Raw genomic sequence first — 19,606 nt, 5'->3', positions numbered from 1 at the left:
ATATTTTGCATAAATTCTCACATAGTCATGAATAATTCCTACTTGCATAGACCAGGGGAGAAAGCCACCAGGCAAAGCAGAAGAACACAGGAATGAAACAGGGAATATCAATCTAAGCTGTCAGTGTGTGATCCAGAAGGAGTAATGCTGCAAGATGTCCTGGAGCTGTTGGGCCCAGGTGCACAAACATGGCATGCTCAACATTTAAACAAACTGTTGTAGCCATATTCCCCAAAGTGCTTCACAGCACTTGCAGCTTCTGCCCCATAGGAGATTCACCAGAGACAGAGCAGCACACTCCTATGCGCTTTGCAACACAGTACTAACTATTGCAGTGCCAGCCCCAGCAAGTAAGACACCGCAGTGTCAGAGAAGAAATGGAGAGTATGAACCCCCCAAAAAAGGGAAACTCATAGGGCAGGATACACACACCAGGCTCCCAGACAAAAACGAAAAAAAAAAAAAAGGGGGGGGGGGGGCATGGGTCGCAAGCCCTCATGCTCACTACAGTGGCGGTTTGGAGGGCAACTTAAACCTGACAGTCACGCTTCAGACAATCTTGGCCCCTCCGGTGGGCATGCTTCAAAAAAGTCTTCAGAGACAGGCCTTTTTCTGTGTAACACGGGCCTGGACCTGTAAAGCACTCTGTGCCTAACACAGGTCTATAGGTGCCTCAAAAGGGACAAGAGCAATCCAGTACCCTTGGGTTAAATTTACAGGCTGGCTTCGCATCTTCCTCATGGTGGGGTCTGGGTACGACCACCATGGCAAAGCTAAAGAGCAGCCAGTCTGCAAAGATGGGAAAGTAGCTCCGCTTGGCTTTACAGTGCACAAAGAAACTTGATTGAGGGAAAAAAAAAAACTTTTTTGATAAAAAGGAAAAAGGATAAAAGGATGTGAAATTACATCCATTGTACTATCTGTTCCACAATTTTTTGTTGCCAGTGTCCAATTATCCTTAACCACTTGCTGTCCGGGGCATTTTCTTACTATTTGCACACACATGATAAAATATTAATTTTGGCTAGAAAACAGCTTCAAACCCCAAAATAAATTATATATATGTTCTGAAAGCAGAGGCCCAGTAGAATAAAAAAATGCTAGTTGCAATTTTTTTACTTTGCACGCTTTTTGTGCAAATGTTTATTAAACTAGTATTTTTAGGAAAACAAACTGAATTAAAATTTAGTGCACAGAAATATAATACCCATTTTTTTGGTAAAATATTAAAGACTGGGTCATGCCGGGTAAATAGATACCAAACATGTCCAGCCTTAAAACTGTGTTAGTCCATGAAGTCGCAAACAAAAATACCCCAAATTTCCCATAGGGAACATTTTAAACGCTTTTACCGCTCATCAGTTTAGTGCTAACAGTGATTGACAGCACTAAAATGATTGCTCTCACTACGACGTTCGCAGCGATATGTAACATGTGTAGTGCAACTGTTGTTTTTGCACGTAGGCGCACTGACATGTGTTTGCGTGTATGTGCGTGCACGTGGGGGGCAGGGGACTTAAAAAATTTTTTACATTTTTTTTTTTATTTTAAATGACTTTTAAACACTTTTTTTTTTAACACTAACCCTATTGCGAATACATAGGGAGCCAACAAGCATCCTTTGTAACAGGATGCTTGTGTGTGACAAGTCCTCTTTATGGAGACACAAGGGGTCTTCCAGACCCCTGTCACCTAGGGACCCCAAAGAAGCGGAGGAAGCAGAGATCTGCTTCCCAAGCTTCATCTCCTGGCTCTAAGAGTCGGAGACTGTGTACAATGACACCGGAAGTGATCTAATACACATCACTTCCGGGTCCAGTGATCGGAGGAGAGATCCGCGTTTGGAAGCCGCTGAATCTCTCTCTGATCATTGTGGGGAGACCCGCCGAGCCGCTCCCGGGGAAGGCCGCGGCGGGGCGCCGCACGGTACAAACGATCCGGCAGCTGTACAGTGCCATCACTGGCTGTTGAAAGCGGTACAAACAAGCCAGCTGTGTTCTTGTTTTAACTTCTTTAACGGGCTGCCGTCTATAGACGTATTGCAGCCTGGAAGTGGTTAATGTGGCAGTATAACAGGGTCTAAAAATCCTTTAAAAGGCGTGTCCCCTAATTGGAAGACCAGTAGTGCGGTTCCCTGCGGTGCAATATCAGGAGCTCTCAGTGGTGCTTAGAAAGCTGCTGAAAGGATAAAAAAAAAAAACTAAGAGGGTTATTTACATAGGAGCCGGAGGATTAAGCCGAAGCATGGGCTAATACTTCGGCTGCCAAAGCCCTTTGGTTCAGCCGAACCAAAGGGCGGCTATACAAGCTATTCACATTAGCCCATACAGCAGCTGAAGGGCTCAGCCCTAGTTTACCTTGTAGCAGTGTCCAATTGATCCTTCTTCGTGACTAATTGCCAGCCTCTAGCTCAGGGGTAGCAAACCTCCGGTCCTCCAGCTGTGGTGAAACTACAAATTCCATGATGCATCTCTCTTCGGGAGTCACATCTGTGGCTGTGAGAATCTTGCAACCATGGGAATCATGGGATTTTTAGTTCCACCACAGCTGGAGGGCCGGAGGTTTGCTACCCCTGCCCTAGCTATTAAAACGCTATCTGCAAATAACTGGCACTAGCGATTTGTTGCAGTGATTAATCGCTGCTACAAATAAAAAAAATCACCTGTCTGATACGAACCTATAATTTTCCTGAGAATTATATAAGAGAGTTGGCAATGCAGAAATTAAGTTGTAGCTCACAGAATTTGAAAATGAAACCCAAGAAAATTGGAAATTCTAAATAATACTATTTAAAATGAAGGCAAACAATTGTTTCTCCAAAAGCAATGCTGACCAAGAACAGGTTAATCAGTGTTTGTAGGCACACAAGAAAATAAACTGCTTTTAGCAGACCGAATCCTGGTAATTATAAATGGGACCAAGTGACAAGAACACAAGGCTCTGTGTCAGTCGATAATAAATGGCTTGTGTTTGCCAAATGTCCACTTACAACTGTGGATCAGCTTGGCTTCTATTTGAGGGCAATTAGGTTTACTCAAGGGGATGTGGAGAGTTGTACAATGATACAGGATAGGCAAGGTATATCCCGCAAAGCTGCTGGAAGCTTCCAGCTTATTCAGACACATTTTAATAAGATTTCCCATTAAAGTATACATTTTTATTGTAGATCTGCATACATTATAGAATAAGCCATGCATATGTAACCTGCTATGCTCTAGCTACATGGATTGTAGTTTCTTAACAGCTGGAAAATGCCAAAACCAGTCTCCCAGCATGCCCAGCTGTTAGGGTATGCTGGGTTTTGGAGTTCATCAACAGCTGCTATGAGGGTGTGCCTAAACCTGTAGTCACGTGCAGGTTACTCACATCCAAGGATGCTGACTCCAGGGCATGCTGGGTCTGACAGGTACTCGGCAACGGGTGAAAGGATATGCCAAGGCTTGCACCTTCCCAAAAGATGAATGGCTGTTTCCCCTGATCAAAGACCCAACATGCCCTACAGTTGGCAAAACATGCTGGGACTTAAAAGTTCCTCAGCATATCAACATGTGTAGGCTGGCTATGCTCTGGGCACTGCATTCCCAATGGCTGGCAAGGCTTAGCAAGACTTATTTCTCAACAACTGAGGTGCAGTAGGTACAGCACTGGCATAAGCCTTGTACTTATTACTAGCTACATCAATGTGGCTAGACAATATTGTGCAGCTGGCAGCAGAATCTTGCAGCACCCTGTGTGCCTGTATGCTGTGTCTAAGCACTCTTTAAAAGAGTGGTGAAGGAATATAAAAACTCTATACATTTAGACAGGCCTCCCCTTCCTTCTCTTCTCTAACTGCACCTCACACATGCAATAAAACATGTTAATATTTCATTGCAGCAAAGAAGATACTGGAGTATAAATTCGGCATCTGTTGTCTGCAGGGTGACAGGTCCCTGCAGAGAAGCGCTCATGTTGTAATTGAGCTCTATACTGAATTAATCAGCAGTTTATCTTATCTAGTAAAAGAATGTAAATCCAGGTTAGTGGCACAGACATTAACTATTAATGTATGCCAAGTAAGCTACCAAAACCAAAAGCAATCAGGCTCGGAACTAAATCAATGACTGAAAGCAGTGAGGTGCAGTGTTTAGGCAGCATAAAAACTGCAACAATATAAAAAGGCAAGTAACTACAGAGAATTTGCCTGGAACTCCAAGTCTCATAACAACTGCTTATAAATATACAACTGCAATAAATATATTGATTAGATCGACTGGTCAAACATGAGCTCAGGTTCCGATAGATGAATCATCAAAACCAAACAAAATATTTGTTATCCATGCAAAAAAATCTAGATTGGGTAGAAAGAATTTAAACAGTTATGCAAAGACTGCATGCATATACACCATTATGGGGCAATGGGGATTTTCCAACCAATTAATGTGAAATCCGTGTGGAGTGTGATTGGGAAGGGTAGTTATTGGCTCGTGAATATGCAAATCATTAAACAAGTCTCCAATATAAGAAACTTGTACGTGCTTAGTTGATATAAAAGGTTTCAATATGATTTTTTTTTCTTAACATTGCATCTATATGTAGATAATGACAGACCTACTAGATCGGTACATAAATCAGGCTCCGCTTCCTGTTTTGCAGTACAATATAACTTTTGTGCTCCTTCCCAAAACACGTGTCCATGAATTAGCCAGCTTATTAAAAGAATGCATTCCTTTTGGGGCCAATTTCTTAGCTCAAGAAGTTGAATGAAGCCAAATACAGAGCTCTTCTCTAAAATCCCTATCTTTAACAAATACTGCAATAATAATCGTTTCCTTCAAGTCTAAAATAAACGGTCACATAACTGGTTACCCATATACAGGAAATAACAGTCATCCAATTGGGACTATAACCATCAGACCTGGAAACAATCATATGTCTATGGGTACTCTTCCCCAGACACACTTCCAGTTGCTTGAGTTCAGAAGGAATCAGCATATGACTTGAAATTGAACACGATTTAGTCAAGATAACGCAATGCATTCAAAATGATCATGCAGGAAAACATCTTTTGTAAGAAACATGATGCAATAGTCAGATCTGCTGACTAATATCCATCTATACAGCGCTGTACATACTATGAATTCACATCAGTTCCTGTGCTCAATTTAAGGTCCTAATATAACATGAAATCACATTTTAGCCCGCAAGCAGAGAGTGAACATGCAAACTTGGCCAAAGTGTGTGTGTGTGTGTGTGTACGTGTGTGTGTGTGTACACGTGTGTGTGTGTGTGCACGTGTGTGTGTGTGCACGTGTGTGTGTGTGCACGTGTGTGTGTGTACGTACGTGTGTGTGTACGTACGTGTGTGTGTGTACGTGTGTGTACATGAAAAAGTATGTACGCCCCATTGAGAGTGTTGACTTTTTCAACATATTTGAACAGGCAACCATTAGATCTTGACACTCCTATATTTACCACCACTTCAAATCCATGAAATTAGAATCTGGTATTCCACAATAGATTGTCAATGATTATAACCTCCTCCGGGAATATGAAGGTGATAACTGTCCTACTTAAACTTCAGATATCTGGTGTTCTCCTTGCCATTTACATGGGCGGGGTCTTCATGCCAAGATTAAAAGGGGTTCTCTATGGCCCTCAGAAAGAAGGCTGTGGATGCTTATGAGTTTGCCAAGGGATTTAAAAGGTTCACCAAATGATCTGAAATTAATCATTACACTGTAAGGAAAATAATCTACAAGTGGTGCAGATTTCAAATTACTGCAAATGTGTCCAGAATTGACCGGCCCGGCAAATTCAACCCAAGAGGTGACCATTTGATGCAGAAAAAGTCTCCCGGTACCCCAAAAATTTCATTCTAGGATGTTTAGGCAACTCTGGCAACATTTGGGGTCAAAGTACATGAATCTATAATCAAAAAGAGATTGTACCAATTTAAACTGCACGAGAGGCGTGTTAAAAAAAGCCTTTGCTATCCAACAAGAACATTACAGCAAGGATGTAGTTTGCTATTGAGCATTTCGGCAAAGACCAGGCCATCTAGAATAATGCACTGAAAGCCGATTAATTAAAAAGGTAGAGTTGTTTAGTCACAATAACAGTAAACATGTTTGTTGCAAACCAAAGACAGCATTTAGGAGAAAACCCTCATACAAACTGTGAAGCATGATGGTGGATATGTCATTTTTTTGGGTTGCTTTGCTGCTCCAGTGCATCTTGAATTCATTGAATAAACTATAAATTCTGCAACTTATTAAAGTGCATATGAGTAGAATGGGAGACCATCTGTTCAAACATTGATGTTGAGCCAGAAATGGGTCTTTCAACATTACGATTCAAAGCACACTAGAAAATCCACCAAGATTGTTAAAAAAAGAATAGAGGCTGCATCCAGAGAACTGGAAGTAGCCCCTTCATCTTCCTTATCCTTAGGGAGTGTACAGGCAAACAGAGTAAGGTCATAGGGGGATTCTAAAGGGAAAGAAGGGGGCAAGTTAACGTCCCCTGTGGTCTGAAGACTACCGTTACAGTGGTAAGCTCCTCTCTGGACAGTAGGGCAGAGGAGGATTCCCTGGAGGGTACTGAAGAGGACCCTGATGCAGGGGGTGAAGGGGAGAAGGAGCAGAGCACAGGGCTAGAGGAAACTGTGTCCCCAGAGGGAACATAACCCTCCCTAGAACAAATGTTATGCTGTAGGGCCCCAGACACTGTTGCCCATGCCTTCCGGCATCTGATTTACCATTGCCCGAGGTTACCTCAGTACAAGTGTCACAGGTACAGTAGGCAGGAGTGATAAACCAATGTAGTGGTTTGCAAAGATAAGAACTACTGAATTCATCAATACAAAATGGAAGCAGCTGGAAGCAATGTATGAAACCAGGAAAGAAAACGGCCATGTGCAGAATTGCTGTAGGAGAACCCAAAGTGGATGCCCAGGCATGAAAATGGTGGCAAATTTAAAAAAAAAAAAAAAAAAAAAGACGGAGAGGGGCAGAGACTCAACTGGATACATTGACAGGGACACCTTCATACAAAAGTAAATTGGGTTTATAATGACTAAAAAATTATGGGCACTTTGAGAAAGAACTATATTTCTTAGCAGCTTAACTATGGCCACTGTTATAGTAGCAAAGCCATAGGATTCATTGTCCCCAAATACAAGATGTATTGCACATTAATCAAACTGCAGAGTAAGATTGTAATGCATACCATGTTAGGATCAACCATGTTTCCAAAACTTGTAACAGTTTGACAGAATTTACAGAAAAAAAAAATAGATACAGAGAGAACTATAAGCAATCCTAAAGCTGGCTGAAGGCACAAGTCAATAAGATATAAAGGCTGTGTGCAGGCCTGGCAGGGAGTCATTGCTTAGGTTAGATCTATAGCTGCCCACATGACAAATGAAAGCAGCTCTGCAGTGGGTGTCAGGTGCATGGCATCAGAGGTTTAAAACGACTGCAAGGCCTTCACAGCTGAAGCAGATCTGGTCTTTGGCAATCTATAAACGTTTCTCCAGAGGCTGCTGCTTCTTTGTGAAATATGGCTCCATAAATCAGTCTGGAAAAGTGGCACTTGTGCACTTCGCTATATATAATTGCAGAGAAAGCTTTCAGGCAGGACCAGGCTTGTCACAATTGGCATTGATAAAATACATGCTAGTGACATACAAGATATGCTAAAGCTACATTAGAAAAAAATGGAAAGAAAAAAAAAAGAAGAAAAACACATCCTGCTGGTGTTAGCACGCTTGAGGCAGTGGCAGGAGCTTTAGCAGCTCATCTTCAAAAGGCATAAAGCCAAAGCTCTTGCAACCTGCAGAAATTGGCTAAGCCTGTAGCCCTCAGCTCCTTTAAGTTGAAACATCTTCAAAGTCTTGCAATGTAACTGTGGGGCATAGCACCTGCCACCCCAGATTTCATTCTATCTGCTCTTGGCAGCTCTCTGTTCAAAAAGCAAAAGCAGAAGGGATGGAAGGCAATTGTGCAAAGAGTAGAAATTGAAGAGGGAGAAGAAAATGCATTTCTAGAGCATTGCAAGTGACGAAAACAAGCAATAAAATGAAAAGACCACTACTAGTGATATATCAAGAGCTGAAAAACTGCAGGGGAAATTTAATAATTGTGAGTGCTAAATTAGAAGGCTACCAAATGAATAAAAGTAAAGAAATGAGCAGTAGCTATGGCCTATAGTGGTACACTCCATTCAAAATTAAAAGGTAAAAGGAAACTGTAGTGAAAGACTGCCAAAGGTGAATCTTTCCTAAAATGCAAGCTAAGTTGTCACTGGCTTTTTAATACATGGAGCAATTTAAATTAAACTTTTTTGCCTGTATGCATCTTTAAAATGACACTGCACCCAATTCATGAAAGCCTTGCGACAGTTTCATTAAGAGTTCTTGCATGTACAAGGCAGTTCATGTCTGCGCCACTTTCACAAGGTGTTGCTATGGCTGCAACAAATTCAAAAAGAAATAAAGACTCTGAGCTGGCGTATATAGTAAGGCACACAAACATGCCCTGCTCTTTACCACACAATGGGGCACCCTGTAATAAGCAGGTGATGTCAGCATTAAGAATCTGACAGCTTGATGATTGGTAGAATTGCCGACCAAATGGCCATATTTGGTCAATGACATTGGCCAGCACACCCGCTTTTAGCACTCAGCTGTCAGCAACGTAGTCTCCTGGCTGGAAGCTGACTGGGGCTGAATGTGTGTCACTGGCTGCTAGAATGCTGTTGGCTGCACAGGCAACAGCATCCAAGCACCCAATGAATACTGAGCTCCCAATGAGACTAGCTTATCAACAGTCTCTGAACTAGAAGCACACAAAAGAGCACATACATTAAGGTTCCTTAATCTAGGGATATTGTACATGTTAATTTGCATAGTGCAGACAGAAGGGTTTAAAGCTCACCTCCAGGCAAACCTAAAACTTGCTCCACATCTTCCTCCCTCCTCCTGTGCTGAGCTAGGCTCTCAATAAGTTTTTCATTAACTTTTTTTTTTATCAGGTTGAATTTAATTCTGTTTGTCGCTGTGATGTCATTACAGGCTCCTAAATCCTCAGTCTCCGGTGGCTGTTGGAATGGATTTGAAGGGCACCTACCTCACTTCTGGTTCATTAAGCAGGTCACTGTAACCCTACAATTCCCAAGAGCTATTGGCACTAGCTTTGGGGAGTAAGAGGCAGGGTGGTAGGCTTTTATTAAGACAGAGCTTGCACACATTCTGAATACAGGCATACTTTTGGCAGAGAAAAGTGGAGCTCTGGGCAGTAATAAAGTTAGGAACTCCTTTCTCTGCTGATGCTTAATAGTTCAAAGCACTGATTTACACAGGCATCAGCAGTGGCGGGAGTTCTCAAATCCTCTGCCACTGCCCACAGCACAATAAGTGAAAAACAACAGCTCCTTTGTATTGTTTCTGCATTCTAACAGTGCAGGTACAGCACTCACACAGGAGGCACAAGTATTGTGTAAATAGTAAAAAGAACAAAAAAAAAAAAAAAAATAATAAAAAGTCCAGACCAAAAGCAGAATAGAGGTGCACATGGGTAGAAAAAGGTAGTAACAGAAGAGAACTTCCATGCTTGCCAATGTGTACTAATCTACGGCAGGAATGTACACAAGGGAGTGGCTCAACTGCATACAGCGATCGCATACAGCGATGCAAGTACAGGGGAGTTCTCTGTTCCTTTGTCACTGGTCACATCGCTACCTCTTCCACACTGCATCAGCACACATCCTAGGCTTGATTGGTGAGAACTGAGGCTGGGCAAAGCAGAGTGGCACCGCATCCTTCTACTGCAGTCAGCACTGACGTCTGTGCTGTCTGCCTAAAACTACAGGTGGGCGATGAATGAACTGGTCACCCTGCTGCACATAGAGCAGGCAGAGGTGTCCAGTCCCCTTGACAGGAAGTGCAGAGTTGACAAGCCTCTGAAAGATGATTTACCGTAAGGATTACAGAAAATGGAAGCAGATCTGTAATTGGAGGACACAAACAGGAAAAGTAAAAGATAAGCTGCATTTAGAAGAAAAAACAGGTCTTATCCAAAGACTTTAAGCTACAAAATGCATGCAAGGCTAGAATTGTTTGTCTAGACATGAATGTAGTGACTAGGCTGCTTTACTCCCTTTCGTTAGCAATTTGTTGATCTGGGAACTCTTTTTACTCACCTATTTGTAATCAATACAAGATATTCCCGAACACACTTAATGTGATATATTGGATACTAGAATGACTTCCCACTCTACCAGACTGCATGGGGATTCTGAGTAAACAGCCCCTTTTACTACCTTCATTTTAAAAACTGCTCTTCCCAGATACTATGCTGGCCTGGCATCAAAACATAAGGAAACTCACATTTATTGAGATTGTCCTTTAAATGTTTCCCCACCACAGAGCAATTTACACATCGTCAGCCCCACTCCTAAATGTTGCATTACTGTGTCTCCCTGCCCAATGCCAAATAGAGTTTGTGGAAAGATGTTCTAGCTGTTTTCAGCTCTTAATGTGCATACATGTCAAAAGGTACATCCTATGGCTGTCTATACACATCTTAAGTCAAACTGTAGAGTATAGCACTATGTGCTGGGAAATGTGGTTCATATTCATTGCAAGCATACAGCTCCAGCCATAGGATTGAATGGGCCGAGCTGCATGTGCTGGCAGTAGGAACTAAACATGACAAACCTATTTTTGCAAATGCTTTGCAGGACTGCACAGTGAAGAAATCAGTAGCTAGGCTAATGCTATGTATTTTAGGTAGGTGGCTGCCACCCAGGGAGGTGGAAACATATAAAAGACAAATTCACTTCAAAAGTAAGGTTATCGTTATGCAGGGTTTACATCCTTCAGGAGAGATAACATGCCTAAAGCACAAATCTCATGACTAAATATCAAAATCACTGGTTACCATGGATCCAAAAGCAGTACTATCTGCAGGTTTAGGACTACCAGGGTTTGTGCATGATGCATGAGCACGGCAGGAGGTCTTTATGGGATGACTGGTTCATTGGTGACATAATTGGTAACATTAAGCAAGAATAATGGCCAGCGATAGCAACAAAATGGCCGATATGATAAGCAATTATTACAGGACTGCCGATAGCTTTAATGGTAGATACATAATGGACTGTGGGTATACTGTAGAATGGTGATGCAAAACCCTTTGGAAGTGAAAGGGTTCACAGACAATAGGAATCAAAGTCCTTCAACATTTTATTAGTGATGTATACTATAATACAAGCATTGTCCACAGAACCTTTCAAATATGCCAGAGCTAAGAATACATATGTACATATCACACACTGCACTTGCCATCTCCCTGGGTCTGTTGTACAGGACAGACTGCAGAAAAAGGATTGTCTTTTTTTAAAATTCTTCAGCAGTATTCAAATGCTCCTTTCATTAAACTTGTTTAATTAGAATCCAGCTGCTAATTTGCAAGTCGATACCAGAGGGTGCAGGACAGCCTTCCTTTGAATACTGTCCCTGTGATCTACTGTGCTCACACACTGCCATCCTTCAGTAGCCTCCGCAAGCTTTTCTGACAATTAGTGCAGGAGAAGCTGTATTGATCTTGACAGGGAAAATATTAATCTTCTTCCCGTTTTAATGAACCATAATCTTCAAGGGGGTTTATTCTCTTGCTTGCTGTGGCAACTCGCGACAATGGGTAATCTTAGCCACATCCCGCATAACAACTAAATGCAAATAGGATTGCTGCTGTCTGAGAAGATACCACTTTGCCCTTCAGAGAGGAAATCAAAACAGTTACAAGTTACCCCTCGTCAACAGTATCAGCTATTTTAAGCTGTTTAGCAGTCTGACACAGTGCAGTGCATTGTATTCATAGGCTGTCACCATCCACATGAAAACTACTAAATCATTTTCATTACAGATTTATTGGTCTCAATCAATTTTCTGAGACTGGCAGCAAAGCCCAGTTTAATTAAGCTGCTTCCAATTAATATTCCAGCAACTGCTGGCATGTAACAGTAATATGTTGGGTACTCTGTAGTTATCCAGCATGCAACCAAAGGCACAAGGGAGTTTTTGCAGAACCAGCAATAGAACAATGAGATTGATTTCGTTTTTGGTCACCCCGTTATACAATAGCATACCTGAAATGAATGATGGGGTACTATTGCAATTAATTACAAATGATGCTCAGGGACACAAAAACATTTCTAATTAAGAAAGCTTCTCAACACTCAGACACATTGAACTACATGGCTAGTGATATTAACAAAAGCAAATTTTTAAGTCAAATTTTTGTCTAATGCTTAGACAAGTTAGTTAGTTTGGAGAGAACACAGAGCAGCAAAGTTTTCTGTATTTTTACCTTTGCTATTAGCACTCACCAGTATTAGGTTAAAAGGGAATATAATAGTGCAGGTCAAATTTATTTTAGTTTTTTCTTTGTCCAACTCCATCTGTGTTGTCAGTCTTCGACAGGTTGTTCATGCTTCTGCAGAAGAGCTTGGATAGTGCCATTCGTTCCTAAAGGTACCCAAAACACAGCTTGCAAACACACGTGTGTTGCAGTGCACCACAATGCCTGGCAATGCACTGTCAAGTGTTGTAAAGTGGTGCATTAAGAAAAAGAAAAATAATACTGTTTTGGTGTGATTTGGTGCAGTAAGCAGTCCATTCAAATGAATGGGCTGCCTTAACGCAAGAAAAACTTGTGTGTGTTACTACAGCACGCAGATGTAAACCTAGCAATAAAGTTTAAACCAGCATTTCTATGGTGACCTTGACTTTTATTCTCTTTACACAGCTGGTTGTATTAATCAGTTTTGGTCAAGCTACACATTTAGGATGATTTACAAAAGACATTAAAGTATGCTGGCACATGGATTGTGCATGTACAAGCAGTTGGTGCTATTGAATATATGCTCCAGAATCCCAGTGCATGCCAGCTAAATGATTTGGGGTTTATGCAACTGCTGAAAGCATTTTAAAGTAAGCATACCATGTATGAATAAAATTGCATATTGTGTGTATGGCTTTCATTAAAGGAAACTAAATATCTAAAAAGCTTCAAATAACAGTATGTATGTGGTACCTCACTGCCCACATCTTGGGGCACATGCACAGGAATTCAGGCATCAGAGAGCAATAGAGATTCTACATACTTGTGTTTAAAATAGTGTTGTCCTGTGCATTTCTTAATGCATGTTACAGCAACAGAAGGCAAAAAGCAGTCTTATTTGGATATCCAAAATGCATGGCAACTTAGGACTGCGCCATATGTAATAAATGTCAGTATACAATTAGCTAGATGGGTTTAGGGATTGTGATCACTATGTGTGTGGACATCTACACATGTCTGTGTGCCCACACTCTAAGCATATCAATGATTTATCCCTGCTCTTGTTCATTTTCTTCAGAAAATCTGCTATGCTACACCACTGATTAGCAGTTGTTGGATATATATTCTTAAATCAAGCACTGGGCTAAATGCTTACGTAGAGTCAAAATGACTATGCTAGTTTCTCTCGCCTTATCCAGTTGTGGATATTGGCCATACCAGGTAGATCCTAAACTGCACTCCCCCAGGATGGGCTGGGTATTGGTCTGTGTTACAGGCTCCTGAATAAATTAAAGTATGTGTAACAATTATATGGTTACAAAGTATTTATAACTCTAAATATTTAGACTAGCGCCTTTATGTGCAGATCAAAGACACTATGTCAGTTAAAACAACCCTGCAAGCGTAAGATTTTTTTTTTCTTAAATAGAAACTGCAGATAGTTAACACATTAACTTCCTTTAATTATCTGGACATTAATTGGTCTAATGGAACCTCTCATTTGATAAAGGCGGGCCGGTTTCTCAACCTGCTGCGGGACAATTTTATGGATCTAATGGTTGAGGTTCCAACTAGGAAAAATGCAATACTTGATTTAATAATTTCCAATAATGCGGAGTTAGTTGCAGACATAGCGATTAGGGAGACACTGGGTAATAGTGATCACAATGTGATTACTTTTAATATTGGGTACAGAAAAGAGAAGTGTGTGGGTCAGACAAGAACACTAAACTTCAGAAAGGCAAACTTTGACAAGCTGCATCAGCTAGTATGCAACACCAAATGGGGCAGCTTATTTCTCACACTGAACACTGACGAGAAGTGGGATTGTTTTAAACATACAGTACATAATGCGATTACCAAGTGCAACGAAAAATACGGTATATATATTTAAAAATATTTTTATACTATTATTAAAAAAATTAACCCCTTACAATCAATTTGTAGTCCATCACAGGAGTGAGTTTGGAGCAGTGGATACTTTACAACACACACAGGGACCATGGGGAACAAAAGTAGCCACCCTCCAGAAGGAAGGACAATATCGGCACAAATTCAGCGATTATTCTTCTCAGTTAGATCACTGAGGGTCTGGAACTCGCTGCCACTCTTAAGAATGAGATCACACAGGGACATGCACACATCAGTAGGACCATACACATGCACACAATAGGTTAAACTTGATGGACATATGTCTTTATTCAACCTCAAATACTATAACTATGATTCAAGGATCTACAGCTAAATGATGCACTTACATACACTCAAGATACATTTTTGTTAATAGTTAAAGGTGCTTGAATGCATTTTTAAGGTTTAATTCCCGAGTTTAGTGCCACTTTAATAGCATAGACCCTACTTAAATCTGCACTTAAATTACTGATATACAAACTAAATAAAAATCAATATAGTGTCCATTAGGGGCCAAATAAACCACTTCAAATAACATGATTGCTTCTTAGTCTTAATTTCAATCTGCGGTACAAAAACGTGCATTCCACAAAAAAGTCCAAGCTCTATATTCTGCACTGATTCTACGCTCTCCAGCAATAGTAGTAGCCGCAAACGTGCAGAATACATGTGTATGTTAAAATTTGCGCGTTTTCGCAAATGCTATGTGTGAATGGAGCCTTAACCCCCTTCATGACCAGTAACGTACAGTGTACGTCACTGGCATCGGGCCCGTTTAACAGACTCCCGGCAGCTTTACAGTAGAAGTGATTCTGGTGGCTCAGCTTCTACGGGCCCCGGTAAACGGGGCACCCCCCGCTGTGTTTCCCGGGCTCCGCAAATCCCTCCTATGGTCCAGGGACCGGCTTCTCTGGTGTCGGGGGGAAGCTGGGGAGGAGATCGGTGAACCTCCGTTCACTGAGCTCCTCTCCGTACTATGGGACCGGGAGCGATGCAGATTATATCACTTCAATAGCTTATTTCAAATGTAAAGGTGATACTAGGGGTTTTTTGGACCCCCAGTATCTACCTGTCTCCACCAATATGCTATCACATGGGGGTCTTTTAAGCTCCCCTACGTGATAGCAATTAAAGTTTAATTTTTTTTTTTTTAAATACGTTTTTAAAATTAAATGAAATAAATGTAAAAATAATAAACCGTTTGGAGTGAAAGCAATAATTCTAGGGTCAGTTTTTATGCGTATCACTAAACTGATGACATATGGGGGCTTTTAAAGCGTCGTCTATGGACTTTTAGGGTTACTGACTTTTGTCACAGTTTCACGGACGCACACAATTTTTAAACTGGGCATGTTGGGTATATTTACTTATTTACTGAGTTGCAACCTCATCTTTTATATATTTTTTTTTTTAAATTGGTATTTTATTGTGTTATGGGGCATTTAAGTGCATTTTTCACAACATTTTGGGGTTTGATAAGGAGTTGCGCTAATATCGTGTAACATTAAACTTTGCAACTGCCCCCTTTTAATTCTGTAGGGTCTTTTCTTACAAAAAATATATAATGGTTGAGGGTTAGAAGTAATTTTCAGGCCTAAAATGTGAATTACAACATGTAAACAAAACAAAAAAAGGCCTCGGTCATGAAGGGGTTAAAGCAGATTCTGAGTAAGGTTTACACTTTAAGCATTATACTGTTTCATTTATGTTTTTTGAAAGCATATTTATGGTTTCTAAAACACTTTTTTTTTTTAAATTGTGATTAGAAACAGCACTACACCTAATACAATATCTGTAATATTGATATTATTCCAAAGAATATGTGCAAAAATAGCACTTCTTGAGATGCATTATTCTGCTTGCTAGCATTAACAATATCCTTACACCTACATAGGATCACTACAACCAGTATATGACCCCTTTTTCCCCCCAATTCAGGTAATTCCCTGAGCTGTGCACTATGTCGTCCTGCAATTCAATACCATAGATCCAAGCATCTCTAGGCAAGATCTCACTGCAGACAGGTAAAGCAGCAACTTACTTATGTGCGGCACACTTGTTTAAAGAGCTGGTCAGTGTGCTGTACAAGTGAAATATTTAAGAACATGGTACAGAAAAACAGTATGCTCAGCACAGGCTTCAGAAATGAACGGCCAATCTTCTGCCCAATACGGCTCAGTCTCCTTGCAACATTTACACTGAAGGCATTAAGATATTGATCTGTATTGACTACTCTTAGTATGTGTGACAGCTTGTCTCCGTGATGCAACTTACCTGAGCAGTAACAATTGCTCACAAGACTGCTAATTTATGTGGTCAATAGGAGATAGGACCTTGCTGAGGCACATATGTGATATTTACATCCTCTGCTGCCTTATCGAACCTGCCCTATTATTCATTTAACTAACCAGTAAGTCCAAGAATTTATCTGCTTCAAAACCAGAATTACAGGACTTCATCGTCGCACTGCCAAAACACTTTATTTTGTAACATTTTTATCTGCATGTGCTAGATAAATAGTTTTGCCTTATGTCTTTGTCTATGAAAAGGGAAAAAAATTAATAGATCACACTGTGTATAAACGATTACCTGTGCACTTCGGGTTTAGATATAGAACTGCAATGTACCATTATTCTTACTGCTCAAGCACGTCTGCTTGTTAGAGGATATATTATTTAAGTCAGGCGAAGGGCTGGAACACCTCATACTGAATGAAGTGATGATAGATCTAAGTTAAGGGGCTCCAAAGTAAGTAAAATTGTCCACACTAGGCACCCTTACTACCTTCTTCCCAACAGGAAAACAGAGTCAACACTGTGTAACAAACTGACTCCCCTGAGACATGTAATGGTTTTGAGACTTGTAGGTTTGTGTAGCCTTGTACTAGAGATCCACAAGAGAAGCCACTCTGGAACAACTGCTATATTTCAAGTCAATCAAGTAAGGAAGATTAAGGGGCAGGTATTGATTAAGGTTTGAGTCAATGGGATATATTGATTCTAGACACAGGACAAGAAAAATAGACAGCTGCATAACAACCAAACACACATTAGGTCACATACCTCTAAATCTGGTCTGTAGCGGTCTTCAAACACAGCCATTGCAGCAAGGGACCCAGAGCCTGCAAAACATACCACTTTGTTACTGAATGTTAAAAATATTCAGACTCCACAAACCATATTGAGGCTTGTTGTGTTGTGGATGCTTTCACTGATTTAACAGTATCGTAACTTTTTTTTCTTTATTACATTCCATAAAAAGCTTTTCTAATGGCACATTTTCAAACCCACATTTTTAAAGTCGGGTATACACACACTTTTTCTTTGTTCAACCTGCGGGCTGAATGAAGAAAATATAACAGATTCCTCCATAAATGCTTATGAGCGTTGATCGAAGAATCCCCTCTGTTTCTCTTGTATTCTGACAGCGGCTGTTTGTTGATGTCAGAATATCCTAACAGAGCTTGCAAGCACCATTCATCCGAGAATTTTCCAACCTGCTCCTTCGATTTGCTGATCGAGGCATATTGGATGGAAGGGTGCCGACAGTGGCACTCACTGTGCTAATTTCGTCCGGTTCATTAGAAACTGGTTGAAATTCTTACCGTGTATACCCAACTTTAGTCTATATCTTTATACAAATGAGTACACCACCATGTTTATAAAAGAGAGGATGCATAAAAAAGTGACTGAAAAAATGTGGTGTAAATAAACTTTAGAATGGCTATCACACAATGGTTTTGAATGTTGCCATCTCAAACAGCAGTCCTTGTTCGTTGAGAGCTGCCCATTTCAAAAACCCACTGGACTACAATATCTGCCTAAATTCTCTACAAGTCTTATGTGTAAGCATGTCTTAAAGTGCTGCAATGCTCTCAGCAACCAATTAATGTCCACCTTTTATGCTTTCAGTGGAGGTTAGGCAGGATCGAATGTGAAAAGCCGTTTGCTGTGGCCAAAATCATTTTTTTCAGATATACCCAACAAAAAAATAAGCTTGTACAGTAGGACTCTACTATCAAAAGCATAAATTTGTGAATTGAGAGGGATATACAGACCTAGAAGCTAAGAGCACTTTTTTTCTAGTTGTTTTTATTCCGTCAGGCCCAAAGGGGGCTGCTGTCCAGGAAAGGAAATTAAGCTCCCAGTTTCCAGTTATGGGTCAGCAGCCAAACTAAATTATTGAAAAGCCTGTACTTTGTGAATGGTTCAGCTTCACATTTAAACCTACAGACATCTGTAACCGTAGCTATGTGATGATCCTCTGGCAGTTAAGTAGTTAAGTGTGGTTTGTTGATATAAATTTTGTTGGATGCGCACTTAAAATTCCCCAAACTCTCCCTCGGTCATGGATAGAATAAATAACACCACCTATTATATACTCTCATCGCCCAATGCATGTAGAACAAGCTGTCGCCTGGTACATGGTTAAAACCTGCCCTGGCTTTAGCGGTGATGTATGAGCCTCTGTAAGGGTAATGATCCTAAACCGCAGCGATATCCTGTAACAGCAGTATATGTCATATTCATTGGGATTACCACGCTCATTGATTTGTGTCTGTAAATCTGCCGTCCCTACCCTTTAAATTTGATCTCTAATTGGGCCTTTAAAAAAAAAAAAAAAATAATAAAAAGTCCAGACCAAAAGCAGAATAGAGGTGCACATGGGTAGAAAAAGGTAGTAACAGAAGAGAACTTCCATGCTTGCCAATGTGTACTAATCTACGGCAGGAATGTACACAAGGGAGTGGCTCAACTGCATACAGCGATCGCATACAGCGATGCAAGTACAGGGGAGTTCTCTGTTCCTTTGTCACTGGTCACATCGCTACCTCTTCCACACTGCATCAGCACACATCCTAGGCTTGATTGGTGAGAACTGAGGCTGGGCAAAGCAGAGTGGCACCGCATCCTTCTACTGCAGTCAGCACTGACGTCTGTGCTGTCTGCCTAAAACTACAGGTGGGCGATGAATGAACTGGTCACCCTGCTGCACATAGAGCAGGCAGAGGTGTCCAGTCCCCTTGACAGGAAGTGCAGAGTTGACAAGCCTCTGAAAGATGATTTACCGTAAGGATTACAGAAAATGGAAGCAGATCTGTAATTGGAGGACACAAACAGGAAAAGTAAAAGATAAGCTGCATTTAGAAGAAAAAACAGGTCTTATCCAAAGACTTTAAGCTACAAAATGCATGCAAGGCTAGAATTGTTTGTCTAGACATGAATGTAGTGACTAGGCTGCTTTACTCCCTTTCGTTAGCAATTTGTTGATCTGGGAACTCTTTTTACTCACCTATTTGTAATCAATACAAGATATTCCCGAACACACTTAATGTGATATATTGGATACTAGAATGACTTCCCACTCTA

At 40.8% G+C, this 19,606-nt stretch overlaps 1 protein-coding gene across 1 annotated transcript in view; it reads right to left on the bottom strand.

The window, feature by feature from the left end:
- Positions 1–19,094, bottom strand: part of LOC108796680 (proteasome subunit beta type-7-like) — a 28,771-nt gene extending 9,677 nt beyond the window's left edge. Inside the window, exons 1-2 of the mRNA XM_018568177.1 lie at positions 19,069–19,094; positions 17,300–17,381 (exon numbers count right to left, since the gene is read on the bottom strand). Of these exons, the coding sequence (XP_018423679.1) occupies positions 17,300–17,381; positions 19,069–19,094 (108 nt within the window). The remainder of the gene's footprint in view (positions 1–17,299; positions 17,382–19,068) is intronic.
- Between the last annotated feature and the right edge of the window lie 512 nt (positions 19,095–19,606).

Source organism: Nanorana parkeri, unplaced genomic scaffold, assembly GCF_000935625.1.
Source record: "Nanorana parkeri isolate BGI_ZX_2015 unplaced genomic scaffold, ASM93562v1 scaffold1151, whole genome shotgun sequence".
NCBI lineage: Eukaryota > Metazoa > Chordata > Amphibia > Anura > Dicroglossidae > Nanorana > Nanorana parkeri.
This window is presented reverse-complemented; position numbering and strand designations above follow the sequence as displayed.